The sequence below is a fragment of the Lingula anatina genome, chromosome 4 (genome assembly GCF_051362555.1).
Source record: "Lingula anatina isolate TDL-2025a chromosome 4, LinAna3.0, whole genome shotgun sequence".
Classification (NCBI taxonomy): Eukaryota; Metazoa; Brachiopoda; class Lingulata; order Lingulida; family Lingulidae; genus Lingula; species Lingula anatina.
In genome coordinates this window covers 25,536,929-25,551,729 of record NC_141770.1, presented here as the reverse complement: position 1 = coordinate 25,551,729, position 14,801 = coordinate 25,536,929, and the positions used below count along the sequence as shown (strand labels likewise).

At 34.6% G+C, this 14,801-nt stretch overlaps 2 protein-coding genes across 5 annotated transcripts; one reads left to right on the top strand and one right to left on the bottom strand.

Moving 5' to 3' along the window:
- Positions 1-10: 10 nt before the first annotated feature.
- LOC106154267 (uncharacterized) lies at positions 11-5,857 on the bottom strand. Its single transcript, XM_013528565.2, has 9 exons — positions 5,687-5,857; positions 5,180-5,363; positions 4,642-4,691; positions 4,249-4,307; positions 3,590-3,829; positions 2,964-3,122; positions 2,404-2,571; positions 2,005-2,110; positions 11-1,646 (listed from the first exon to the last, which is right to left on the bottom strand). The coding sequence occupies exons 1-9, from the start codon at positions 5,772-5,774 to the stop codon at positions 1,312-1,314; spliced, it is 1,389 nt and encodes a 462-aa protein (XP_013384019.2). The 5' UTR covers positions 5,775-5,857; the 3' UTR covers positions 11-1,311.
- On the top strand, positions 5,824-11,927 carry LOC106157854 (programmed cell death protein 6-like). Of its 4 annotated transcripts, none has more exons than XM_013533632.2 (6): positions 5,824-5,999; positions 7,881-7,942; positions 8,258-8,302; positions 8,696-8,854; positions 9,362-9,471; positions 11,282-11,927. In XM_013533632.2, exons 1-6 carry the CDS (start codon positions 5,929-5,931, stop codon positions 11,381-11,383), a joined length of 549 nt encoding a protein of 182 aa, XP_013389086.1. In that variant the 5' UTR covers positions 5,824-5,928; the 3' UTR covers positions 11,384-11,927. The 4 variants fall into 4 exon arrangements, with proteins under 4 accessions (XP_013389086.1, XP_013389087.1, XP_013389089.1 ...); XM_013533633.2 differs by lacking the exon at positions 11,282-11,927 and adding an exon at positions 10,059-10,874; XM_013533635.2 differs by lacking the exons at positions 7,881-7,942; positions 11,282-11,927 and adding exons at positions 6,574-6,635; positions 10,059-10,874 and having other exon boundaries at positions 5,880-5,999.
- The last annotated feature ends 2,874 nt before the right edge of the window (positions 11,928-14,801 follow it).

The following is a 14,801-nucleotide window of genomic DNA, read 5'->3' as shown; positions in this document are numbered from 1 at the left end:
ACTTCTTAAGCCTATATGAAATTTTTTTTATTCTATAAAACCTTGTCTTAGGTTAATATTTTTATGTATTCTATAAAACCTTGCAAAAGTGATCTATACTATACACCTGCCGGGTGTCTCTCAGTACAGAAAAGTACAGAATTAGTTGGAGACAGCTGTGAATATCTAGAGAAAAATCTATCTGTGAAGGACAACAAATACTGGGCAGTAACTGAAGAAATTTTGATACAAACGAAATTTGGCACAAATCTCACAAACTTCAAAAAAAAAAAAAAGATAAACTTTATCCTCTGCTGTACTTTTAAGAGAATGATTGATACCAAGGATAAGAATATATGTTGTAAAACCATTGAAATGCTGTCCTTCATTTGAGAATTGAATTAATGAAATAGAACTTTATATTAAGTCATGTTTATTTGTACAACAAGGCGCATACCAAAATTGTGACATCTTTTAAAAATGTGGTGGGAAAGTGATACTTCTCTCTTATGATTGCACAAACTTATACCATTATGCATTTAAACATGCACATTCTTCTGTCAAGCTACAAAGAAAGAAAAATGTTTAACTCCAAATAAATACTTAACAAGGCAGTAGGCACCATTCTATGGCCTATGTGACTATATCCTCAAATATGAGGTTTACCACCTGAGGATGACTGCTTTTTATAAGACTCAGCTTGTTGTATTCTGAATACAAACTGCTATAACAGCTCAAATTGTCCTTATTAATAGGTAAGATTAATACTACAAAATATTATAGTAATACACAGCACATGCCTTGAGCATCTTTTGACAGAATTCACCATGCACTGAAATCACGTCATAGCAATACAAATGTCTGGAAGCATGCACTGATTAATATGTTTTTCCCCAGAACCAAGCAATTTTACAACTTAGAACATCTTAATTAATGGCCAACACTTGAAAAAAATGACATATTGGCAATATCTGTGAGGATTTAACTAGGTTGTCTCTGAGTTTTCACTTGAAGAAGCTGTTTATTCTACATGAGGACGGATCAAAGTTTTAAAAGTCGTAGACAATAAAGGAGAAGACTGACTTCAACTAAGAACTTGAGTGCAAGTGCACCAGGATGATAAAACTCATAAAATCCATAAAATAAACATTTTTTTTTGGTTTTGCAGGAAATAAAAAGTAAATAATTTCTTCTTAACATTAGACTGAACACATCAATGTCATCATGCACATCACTATAACCCTGTGAATGTTCCTCACAACATAGACTTCAAGTTGCCTATAATTAGCATGTTCTCTATATGCATTATAACTGGACATCATGTAACATCCATTATATGGCTCCATCCCCACTTATCCCCAGTTTCTTCTGCAAGGTTTTTGTGGCTCTCTTTATTTCCTCCTCCATCTGGTGCATGCGTTTCACGTCCTCTTCGAACTGATCCACGCACTCGGGCCTTCGTATGATGGCCAGCTGTTCGGCCGTTAAACTAGGCGGGCGCCTTTTTTTAACGTCTTTTGATCCTGGACTAGGCTTGTTTTCATTTCTGTTTTTGCTGTCTTGTTGTTTCTCGTTTGAGATTTTGTCCTTTTTCAGTTTATTTGTAACTTGGGCGGAGACTGGACGTGTGGTTACATATTTGAGAGGTCGTTCTCCTCTGGCTATCACTAAAAGTGCATGAGAAATACTGGCATAAACTTTAAAGTTTTTATAATGCTAAAAAAATTTATCATCATGTTAATTTTTTAAATTTCATAATATAAACAAAAGGGAAAACAGTTTACTTTCCATATCAGTGACTGAAAATATTTTATTTGAAAAAAAAAAAAAAATACTACAATCTCCAGGAAGGACATATTAAAAAAGAATTTCCCTTACCCCTGACAACAACCGTTCTCCTTTATTACTCCAAAAATCATGAACCATCATTAAAAAATAAAATCCCGGTGATTGTACTGAATCAAGCTCCAGCTACAGCATCTGAATCCACCTTAGAGTCAGTGTTGACCAGCGTTGCTGACTTACCTGCACTTTTGGGTCGTGCCCTCTTTGCGTCCCCTGACCTTTGCTGTACGGCACTGACTGGGCGGTTCTTTTTCACTCCTAATACATTCTTATCAAAAAAATCAGACTGAAAAAAAGAAATAATAATAATTAAAACATTTACTCATTTCATACACTTAAATGAGGAAATATAATTAGATTACAAGAGCATTTTCAAAATACATATTTTTTTCAAAGCAGTATAAAAAACAGATGTGTAAGTATGAATATAGTCATATATCACAGATCTTGTCTAAAACCATGTAAAATAGTTCTAGTCAAAGCAGAAACAGTAAACAGTAATTAAATACACTTTTAACTTTTAAAAAATGTACTGGCCTTGCTTCAACTTCACTGACGCCTGTCCACATATAATCTTACCTGTGTATACCTGTGGGGGTCATCATAATCTAAATCCAGGTGGACTCTGTCTGGGTCATTGTCCACACTACTACAGCTGTCCTCCTCTCTCAGCAGGTGGCCGTCCAGGGGTCCGTCGCGGCCAGTTTCTTGACCATCTCCAGTCAGTTGGAAGATCTCACTCATGTCCTGAGCACAATATGGTGTTAAAGATCAGTGATTAAGCAGAATTTGATAGCAACATTAACAATGGTTTCTTAGATGACACCAAAGAAATAATCAACTTATTAGACTATTATTTTTTCCTTTTAAACAAAATGAGTGACAGTTAATATCAAATAAGAAAATTCAATGTTTTTAATACCTGAAGTTTGGTTGTAGGGCCTATAGAAATTTTACAAAATCAAATAGTAAGTACCATAATTATTTCAAAAAGTTTTTTTTTTTACAACAGATAGATGCCACATAGAAATAGAATAATCACCAGAATTCACAAAGTACAAAGTCTTCAGTACCCAGACAGCAGACTGTAGTATTATCAATTGAAAACCTTACAGCTAGTGCTCTTACACCTATCTCACCTTGTTGGCATCTACCTCAGTCCCAGTTGTGTCTTTGTTATGTACAGGTTCAATGAACAAGTCTGCCCAGGTCAGCTCGGCCTCCGAGGCGGCCTCCCTCTGAGGTGACCTGTACAGGTGCTTGCTGGTCTTCTTGGCACTCTGCACTCTGTCTGGTTTCTAAGATAATTGTGAAAGTAGAAGAATAGGTGTAAATAAAATAGGCTTAAATACCTTTTAAAAGCATAACGCATTTAGTAAACCTAGGCTAGAATTCAACATAATATTTTGTCTTAGTTTTACCATTAGAATTTTAAACAAATATGCAAAAACATGACCTATTCACAATCAAAGTATTTTAATATTCATTTGATCTATATACTAATTTGTCTTTGATATGTCACATATAAATTTGAAAACAATCAAAATAATATAAATATGTTATCAGTTATCATTCTCTCCACCTCTGAAAAATGAAGTGATCCTGAGAACAGGGTAGTTATAGTAGAAAAAATTTGTTAAAGCCAAAAAGCTTGAGAATTTCTGCCAAATCAAAATTAGAACATGCTTCAGCATTTGGTTTAAATTAACCATGCTAGAATGATCAAATTAACATGCTAATATTCCAATTCCCTGTGGTGCAGTACCTTTTGATTCTTCAAAAACAACCTGTCCACTTCCTCCACGGTGGACGTCCGTTTGTGGCCCCCATCCCGTCCCCTATCAACAGCCAGCATGTCACGGTGCTGTATGAGCTGCTCCTCCAGAAAACCCTGTCGACTCTGAAAGAAGATCTTCTGCCTGTCTTGGACCTCTCTCTCCAGAGCCTTGTATTCCCTCTGCAGCAGCCCTATGGTCAGCAAGGCCCAGTTCTGGAGGGACCTGGTCTGATGAACAATATTATAGCACAGATTAACTGATCATTCATGTAATGACATATATAAAACACATAAAATGTTTCATATATTTCACTCTTACTATAGCTAGCTACTAACTAACAGAAATGGTAAAATATAATTGGTAACTTCTTTTGTGAATGGGTGAAAAGGTCGTGGTTATTTGTTTCAAACAAAAGCTTTGCTAGAACAATCTAATTGACAGTTGTGGATGATTCAGATCATAAAAATAGAGTAAAAATATTCTAAAGTACCCAGTATCATAAATGTAATTTCTATTTCATAAAAGTAATGATACTGATTTTTGATTCATATCTCATAACACAAAACACTTCTTCTCTAATCTCAAACCCTGAATTTTTTACTGCTGCTACATTTGATAAATCATATACCAAAGGCCAAACAATTACCTTGGGTTTTGGTGTTATTGTGTTATTTTCCTTTCCTTCAAAGTCAGGGGGTGCCACACCTGAAATTTTACATGTAGTAATAAACCAAGTGCAGAAAAAAGAAGATAAGAAGACTTGAAATTTCTATTCTAATAATTGCAGGTTAAGATCATCTTACACACGTATCAGCAACAATAGATTTAATTAACAATTACTTCATTTATTTGTTCACTTTTAATTTAGTAATTTATAAATACACAAACTGTTGTAATCTATTTTAATGCCACAAAGATTATAATTATCATGATTTACTTTCTTGTAAATTATTTATTCTTTTTTTTATGGTTGAAGAAATAATAAGGGGATGTTCCTTGCATATGATGTTTTCAACATGTGTTCAATGTGAATACTTACCAACCACATTAGCTACATGTATTGCTGCAGCTTTGTCCCCTGTCCATGCCCTGTAAATATTCCATATTTTACACACAGAGAATAACTCATCTCCTTCTGTTGAAACAAGCCATACAAACATGAATGACAGATTTAATTGAGGAGCAAATGATTAAAGGACCAGCAAGAGATGTGTGCCCTGCCTCATGTTCCACAAGGTGCAAAGATATGATGATGATGATGAATGAATAATGTATACTGATCAAAAATACAAACGCTCTACCCAATAGTTTAAAAATTTTTATCAATATTATGGGATATATGTATTATATCATACAAAGTTAATTTTGTTCAATATGCTGCAGATTACTGTGTGTTCTGCCCGTAGCCCATTATGTTTTACATAAATAATTCACATAGGGCATTTATATTTTTGTTCAGTATATATCCAAGCAAATGTGAGAAAGATTTACCAACTAAAAATATTTCAAATCAATAATTTAAACAGATAAATGGATGAAAGATGACCAAAGATTCAGATTAAAGAGTCACAGTATACCTCTTTACCAGCATAACTAAACAGTTCAGCTGGTCGGTGGTCTTCTGTAATTCTGATTTGCACTCCAGTAGCTCCTGCCTCAACTGTGCCATCATCTGTCTGGCAACCTTGGCATCAGGTCCGGCACTCATGGCACGCTGCTTCCCAAGCTGACGACTCATTTTTATCTTTGTGTTTATAGCCACTGAAAGGACATAAAGTGTTATGTAGACTACTAATTTCAAGTATTTCACTGACAATGACTATTAAATTATCTCAATGTTAGCTTACTATCATTATTTTGATTTAAATTCAAACAGTTACATGTCATATATGCTAATCTAAAATTGCATGTCAAACTGAATGTCAATTCCAAGACAGCTATGAAGAATGTCAATATTTAGAATATTTCAACAAAAAGAACATGGGAAATTTTAACAGATAAAATGATAATTTTACTATTTTTGTGTAGGCACAATGCATGGCATTTGTCTCAATCGCACAACAAAGCAAAATGAATCAACTCACATTTCAAATTTCCTTCACTTCCACCATATTGTTTATGTTGAACAAGGAATGATGGGTACCTGTATCCACGTCCTAAAATTATTGACATATAGTATCATATATGTCTGATAATCAGAAAAGTCAACCAGTTCATTTCAAAGTATATGTATTTACACTCTTTGGGTCATCACGAGAATGAAATGTATTAAGAAAATTCAATAAGATACTTCTACAAACGAGATATCACGAGAGCGGAAGTAAATATGGCTTACCAATACCAACAACCTGCGCCGGGCGGTGTCGATCCCCAGTTTCTCTGGGGTGTTTTTCAAAGGTTTGTGTCAGAAAATATACATAACTCTTTGTTAGCCATGTTATAGTTAAAGTGTTTGTACGCGTTATAAAGTTCAATCAATTATTTAATGTCGTTTAGTACTGCCCATACTTGGTATCACACCCAAACTTTTGTGCAGAAATGTTGATTTGTCAATGACATAATCGGTGGTAATGTCACATTGACAGTCTACCACTGACCTCATTTGCATTATGTCTAGTTATTTGGGTGGTAAAGAGAACACAAATATTGTGTGAAAAATTACACTGTGACTGTGCGGATAAACATGAGCTGAGACAGTCTATATTTTCATACTACTGTAAATAGTTGTTTCTTACTTTTATTATTTCAAAGTTTTTTTTGTATGTACACATACAGTGTATGCATGCACACACACACACACACACACACACACACACACACACACACATTAACACATGTTAGAGGGAGAACCCATCATTCCTTCACATTAACAAGATTGCTAAACACTGCACGTCTGGTTGTAAACATATCGGGAAACAATTCCTTGGTGATCATTTATTAAATCTATTTACCCATTTATCTTTTCCTTTAGAGTGGACAAGGATCACAGTGGCCATATTAATTCATTTGAACTTCAGAGTGCCCTTTCCAATGGTGAGTGGGTATATTTTCAGGTTAGCTGCATGGTCTGGAGGGACCCCGTGTGGAGGCTGCAGTGTTCTTGTTTTGTTTTGTTCTAGGTTTTTAGTGTGTTTTTAAGGCCTCACCTCAACAGCTAGGACTAACTTAAAATTGATGTTGTCTGACTGGTCATAGTTACGGTCTCTATCCAAATTTTTTTAGACTACTGGCCCTTGGTTCTAACAGGGTCTAAGAATTTACTGGGACGAAGCAGATATTGTGGCCAGTAACTTTACCATTAAAAAAAAAATTCTTGGTCCTGCTTCAGTTTTATTGGCATTTGGCAATGAAAACTGTGATACTACCTCACATAAAAAATTAAATTCATAGCATGGTGATTTCAGTTAGACTCTATCTGGTCTTAGTCCTGTTGTAGATATGTAAGGCCTAACATTGTTGCTGCATGTGCATTTGTTCTGTGAGAAAAACAATGGCGTTAACATCTGGTGGTATGTATTGCTGGATATTCTAGGCAACATTTTAACATTTGCATGGAGCCTAACTGTTGAATTTTTTAAAAATCTGCTTTGAAATAGTTTTTAGGTCATTTAAATGAAATAAAACTGATTCATTAAAAAGAAAACATACAGTATGAGAAAAATTGGATGTCAGCTATAAACTTTCATTATAAAATGCATGTATACTAAATGAAATGGTTATTGCCAGATGTGTTGCATAGCCTTCCATGATATTGATATGATTTGTGCTGTTGTTGTTCCATCTTTTATATTGTTTTTAACACATTTTGATATTGTCAAGGTTATTGTCATTATTAAAAAAACATAATTTTAGTTTTTGTTTCGATGCATTGTGTTTTAGCTCAAGCCCATTTCTAACAAGTAGCTGTTTGCACACCATACTGTTCAATTTGAACCTGTTTTCACTTGACAGTATGTTTAATAACCAAAGATAAGTAAAGATGGACCAACAACAGAATGTATCAAAATCGGGGGTACCTTTTTCTCACACAAGAAGTTGCTCTAAAACTGTGCTTTAAGGTTGCCTTCACATCAGATCCAGCTTAGGCCAGAAATACACCAATTGATGGCCTCTGACCAGATTACATCATGTAAGATGACTGGTAAAGACACAATATAATGGAACTGTTTGTCACACCAGTTGGTGGATTTCTGGTTAAAGTTAATCCTGATGTGAACACACCTTCATTTACTAACTGTGTGTAGTAGATGACTTAGCTGTCTTTACTTTGCCTGTTAGAGTTGACAAGGACAGGAGTGGCAGTATATCAGCCAATGAACTAGGCACAGCCTTGTCTAATGGTAAGATTTTATATATATTTGGTTAATTGATAGAAAATCATTGGAAACAAATACTGGAGATGTTTTGTTGCTGTATTTTGCTTTGTGTGGCCTCACAAGAGAGTGAAGAAAATTAATTTTATTCTGTGTGTTTGACAGTGTTATGTTTCTCGTATTTACATAATTTGCTATCTTTAGAATTCTAATCAGTCCAGGCATTTTTAGAATGTAAGCATGATTAATATTATCCCTCAGCTTCAGTTTTGTTACACATTGTACTAACATTGAAGGATTACATCTAGATGCAGCTTTCAAAAAAGACAATTTCTGTTACAGGGACATGGACTCCTTTCAACCCAGAGACAGTCAGGCTGATGATTGGTGAGAGTTTGAGGATGATTTACTTCTGTTGACTTATTGATTTTAACTGGAAAAACAAAGGAATAAGAGTCTGTTTACACATTAAATTGATGATGTTTTACCTAATTTGGAAAGGAGCTTGTTTAAGATAATGTTTTTTTCTTAAATGGTGTGTACAGCAGAGAATTTATGAATTAATGATACCCTAAAGAATTTGTATCTGAAGACAAGAAGATAGACAATGAAACTATTTTTATTTTAAAAGGACTAAAATGGATACAGACCTTATTTGAAAATGAAAAGTGATTCAATAAACTTTAAGGCTTTTGATTTTGGAAAGTCTGTCATGAACAAAAATAGTACTTAGTTTCAGCAAGAAAAAGAAAATACACATTTTCTAACTTTTCTTTTCAGGCATGTTTGACAGAGACAACAATGGCACAATCAATTTTCAAGAATTCCAATCTCTGTGGAAGTACGTGACAGACTGGCAGAACACTTTCCGAAGTTATGACAGAGATAATTCAGGGGCTATTGATAAAAATGAACTCAAGATAGCTTTACAAAGTTTTGGTGAGTTTATAAGTGACAGGAGAAGGGATGCATTTTCATAAAAAAGATGTGAAGTGATCTTTTTTAGTTTGATATATTTTATATTTAATTATAAAATTATAAATTACCACTGATACATCTAGATAGACCACAGATAAAAAAGAAATGCAATATTTGGTGTGTGTGGTGGACCTACAGATCTGTTGTACCTTGCATCCTCAGTTATAGAACTTGGCAGAAACGTCACCATTTTATCAGCTTGAATAAATACTGGAATGATAACAGAAAGCACATGTTTAGTATAGGAGAGTGACTGTCAGTATTACCACCAGCTACCTTTCCAAATACATACCTATATTTATTAATCATCACACTCCTGGTGTGATATTGTTTTCTCCTTCAAAGAAACAATCATTTTGCAAACACAATTTTGCTATGCAGTTTTTGAAAGTATTGTCTTTTTCAATTGAAAAGGGAACCCTTTGTCTTGGTCCTAAGATCCCAACAGAGCTGTTTGTATTTTTCCAGGCTACAGATTGTCAGACAGATTTTATGACATCTTGATCAGGAAGTTTGACAGGCAGGGGCGAGGCCAGGTTGCCTTTGATGACTTCATACAGTGTTGTGTAGTGATGCAGGTATGTTATATGCAAACTGTGAGGTTGAAGTTTGTACTATCTCACTGGTATCAGTCTTAACAAAAACAGCCCTTTTGGAGCAGAGCTGAGAATGAAGCCTTCTTTCATTCCGTTTCTCTGTCCTTTAGGGAGACTCCAGTGTAGTACACTGTAGTACACACGGATGCACACACACACACATACACACACACACACACACATGCAGACTTGCTTGTGCAAATGGCTTACTCTACTCAAAGACATTTAATGCCTTGCTCCCCTAGAACATCACAAATTTAAAATAAGTAGAGTAAGTAAATTGGTTATAGAAATTCAACACATATACATGTATATATTTTTACTTATTAAAAAATTATATAAGTTACTTGGGTAATCCGGGATAAATGTTTTTGTTTTTGTTTTTTTTTTTTTTAGGTTGAATTTGGCATCTTATACAATATTTGATTTTTTATAGGTCTTGTTTTATAAAGTTGAGCAACATCTTTTTATTTTTGCAGGACGTTTTTCTTTGTTTTCATATATCCACTTTCTTGTTTCTTTAGGATGATATCTATCAGAGGTTAGTACTTTTTCTTTTTCTTTTTCAGACTTTGACAAGTGCTTTTCGATATCATGATACGGACCAGGATGGCTGGATACAGATTTCTTACGAGCAATTCCTGACACTCGTGTTTAGCATGAAGAGCTGATAGAAATGCTGCATTGTGCATCAGATATAGATATTTTTTCAGATTCAACTTCATTTTGTAAAGGAAAAAAAAAAGAAAACACTTAGCACCTGTTTAACCTAGACACTGATGTTTCTGCTGACTTACAGTAAAAATTCTTTTATTGTTACTCAAGTGTAAATTCTCTGTGTGGAATTGAAGAGAGCCCAAGTCGTCAAAGGGTATATAAACTATTATAGTTGAATTCAAAGCTCTTAGTGGTAACCGTAGGACTTCGTTACTTAAGTCAAATTTATATGTATTATTTGGTTATTATGATTTTCGTGTCTGAAAGTGGTATACTCAGACTAAGAATGAAGATGTATTATTTAGAATGAATGATGTTTTATGTTTTGACTATTTTGTTTTTTAAAATATATGTCCTTTGTAATATATGGAGTGGCTCTTGTAAATGGAAAACTGAATTTGCTTGCAGAATTAATCTACTTTTTTCTAATATGTAAGATATATTGGCTTTTCTTATTTCATAATACATTAATATCTAACAAAAGGATACAAACATTTAGAATAGTAATTTTATTAAAAAATATTAGTGATATATAATACCACTGCAAAATACCAAAAATGATTTTTCCTCATGTTATCTCTTCAATTTGGTAGGAATGTGCTATCCTAATACATTAAGGTAACGAACATCAGTTACCAAGTGTAATAAAATGATATACACATTTTAAAGCAGTTTATTTTGTTCCATGTTGAAATAGGCATGTCTCTGCCATCTACACCCAGAAAGAAAGAAGACATTAAACAAATTTACTTTCTCTCTGCATTTACAGGACAAGTTTACAATGAAATTAATAAAAACGGACCGCCTTGTTTTCATTTTTCTCAGTGTCTCTCGAGCGCTTATTTGGTAATACAGATCCATGACTACTGTGTGATGGGAAGGGGTCAATGGTTAAAAATTCACCCTGTTTGTATTTCACCTGTGCAGGGAAAGGGGGGATATCAGAGTTGAAATGGGAATCTGGCTTTGTGTGACTAACCATATTTCTAAAACGAATGTTTTATTGTTGCTTTTTGTACGAAGTTGATTTACAAACAAATACTTCTTTCTACCTGCTTCCTTGTTTATCCTCTAGACGCTCTCTTCGGCATTCCAACAACAGGACACTGGCAGAACGGGGTGGATACAGATGTCGTATGAACAGTTCCTCATGCTTACATTTAGCATCAAGGCGTGAACTGGAGGACGTGATAAACACGTGATACACCCAGTGGCGTCAGTGTGTAAAGCTGACGTGTTTCGTATGACATCACAGTGATATATTCAATCAATGGAGGAGTTTATCATCTTAGAGGACACGACAGCGGAAGGTCTGCAGCCAGTGCGACTTGTAGATTATTTATCGAAACGGAGACTATATTGTAGAATTAATGTAATTTTCAAAACATTGGTCGTTTCACAAATGAGTAAATTTGCATTTAAATTTCTAAAAAAAATGGCCCGCCTATTATTAAGGAAAACTGCTTTGCTTTTTATATATTACACCTCTTATAGGTCAATAGTTTAGAATCGAAAGTGAAAAAAAAAATGACAAATCACCCTAAAGCAGGATAGAAGATTAATTCGTGGTGTTAATTATTCATTTGTACAGGTATGTCGACAGTAAAAGCGATTCTTGCCTCATTTTACAAAAATTGCATGTATAAATTTATGAAAATAGGAATGTTATTATGTAATCACAGTCGCTGAACAAAAGTACAAAATATATTTGTTTTTGGTAATTATTTTGTGCCATTCTTAAGAATCTGCATAGCGGATGAAGGTGAATTTTTTTTATCCCAACTACCACAACGAACAGCGCTGCATGGTTTGCTGGGACGAAGATCCCAACAGGAAAAATCGGACTCTGGCGAGGTTTCTTTCAAATTTAGTTTAAAGGCTAATTCACGTGGACAGTAACTCGGGGGAATAAGTAAAAAGTCTTAATCTCACAGAAGGTTTCGTGAACTAAGTAAGAGATGGACCCAAGGAACGAAGAAAATAGTGCCTAGGAAAATCATGTCAGAAAATAGTTGAAAATAGTAATGCTTTTCTGCTTACAATAAGCGAATAGTTGTTTAATTTAATAGATAAAAATAATAAAAAAAGACTGTCCCACTACGGGGAATTTTGAAGGGAAAGCATGTAGAGAAGACACTCACTGCAAAGTTCACGTTAATAGATGCAAAGGCAGGGAATGAAAGGGTAGTTAAAATTATTATATATCTTATTTATTTTACACTTTCGGTCTGAGTAATTCAGGCATACGAAGCTTTCTTTCTTTGTTCTTGCCTTTTCCTTCCTTTTTCTTTATTTCTTTCCTAAATAAAACGGACATGTTATTGATCATTGTGATTGATAGAGAGAAAAAAAGAAAAGAAGAAAAAAACTACGCAGGTAGGCTAATAATGAGGAGAGAGCGTGTAGAATTTCCCACAGGAACGAGCAAAGTAATAAAAAATATCTGGCAATTGCGTCAACAATTAATGTTCTGAATGAAGGAATAAGTGAAGCTGACGTTACGCAACTGGGAGTGAAATATTGAAAACGCTATCAAAATCTTTTTATGCAGTATTTAGCGGCAATAATTCGCATCCTGCGAGTGGGCAGCATTTCTCATCTTATTTTCCAGGTGGCAAAGCGATATTTATCACAGCCAGTCTTTTCTCATCTTCATCCAAAGCTTGATTTTCATTCCTAAATTTTCTTTACTTGGAAATCGTTCGATATAGCATACCCAATAGGCATGTGCAGTGGTGCAAAATCGCCCCTTCTGTCTGCAGTTTAACTGCCATTTTGTTGGAAATAAAGTGACAAAAATTCTAGCATACTTTAATCAAATAGATAATCAATTAATAAGTAAAAATATTAATATCTATAAAACGAATCTTTTTTGAGAAGTCTTAACAATGAATCGGATAGCCCTAATAAATGGCGTTTTCAATTGGAGGAAATTTTTCACCAGAGGCAGGAAGTTAATTACATTCAAATAGACGCTGAAACAACACAACGATCTCAGTGGGAAACGAGCTAAATTTGTTTTTAGTTAAAAAGTGGTCTTTTTGTTCCCGTCTGCCTTCAATCGTTATCTTGAAAAACGAGAAGGAAACACCCGTTCAATCACTCCGTTGCTATGTCTTTAGTTTCTCTCCCAGATATAAAGCGACTTTCAAAGCTTTTATTACAAAAATGTAACATGCCTTTGAAGGATTTGTATGTAGAATCTTTTCGATGGGAATTTAACAAGAATTGACACCACTGAGGACCTTATATAAGTGCATCTATAAGGCCATTTTAGCATTACATTGACTCTGTTAACACCCTTTATGAATCCAATATAAAATAATTCAAAGGTCCATGATTGGCATTATATGAGACAAAGAAACGCAAATGTCGACCGAGCATAACATTCAGGAGGAGGGATGGAAATGGAATGCATTTCAATCTGGCGGACTATAATTAAAATTGACTATCTAAAACAAAATCTTCATTTGCTTTGAGATGCCCTTAAAGTGGCTGTGAATTTGCACCTGCGAAAAGGTCTTCGCAGCTGAGTTCTAAGTAACAACCTTGCCACTAAGTGCTACTCACAAGTTCGATCAAACAGATGGTCACAGAAGCCAATGTTAAAATAACAGGATTTCCAATCCCACGTTTTTCAAACTGGGTGGATCCATAGTTTATCACGATTTTAACACACATTTAAAAAAACGCCAAAAATCTAAGCTAGTGTTGTCATGGCACTGACGGTCGAAAATGATTAAAATCTAGTCAGATCTCGACAGATCTCCTTTTAAGGATTGCTGACTGACGTAATCGATGTGACGTCACGCTAAGTTGAAAGCCGTAAACTGTGCCGTTGCTGTTATATCCTCTATCAGGGTCACAGATGATTTTTTACCAGATATTTATAGATATTTCTTTAGCTAATTCTGTGCACATTTTTGTCCTGTGAGAATTTTTTACACAGAAATGATGTCATTACCCAACTGGCCTCTCGAAGAAACTAGTGTCGTCACAACTATGTACAGAACACACAAGAGAGGAAAGAGTAAACTGAACTGCTATAGACAACAATTATCACTGATAGCTCCTACAATTCATCTCTTATTTCTTCTACCAATATTTCCGATGTTTTACGTGACTCATGGGTGTTTTCTCTCCGTTCTATGGTCTCTACAGAGAAATAGTTTATGTAGACAAATGAACCAATATCCCATCAAAACATCAAAGTAGCGCGTAAAGTTTGATTCATGATGTAATAGATACATCCAATAAAACGTAATGGATGGCCATCATTATGTCACTTTTATAAATAAATGAGTTAATCAAATCGGTCTCGCGTAAGCTAGGCCCGCATTTTGGCATATTAATCTAACATGTAAATTAAATCCCATTTGAACAACTTATCTACAGTTTGATGTTTTGAGTATAGGAATAATTAATGAGGTGTGTAATGTCTCTAATAAAACGTATCTGGTTGGTGTTGAGACACAGATACGCTTATAATGCTAATCCACCGTGTGCGTCCGCTTCATTGTAACACATTAAAGGTATCCTAATATGGATTTTCCAGCAAATAGAATTTTTACTTGAGGGGGTTGGGGAGGGGGGGG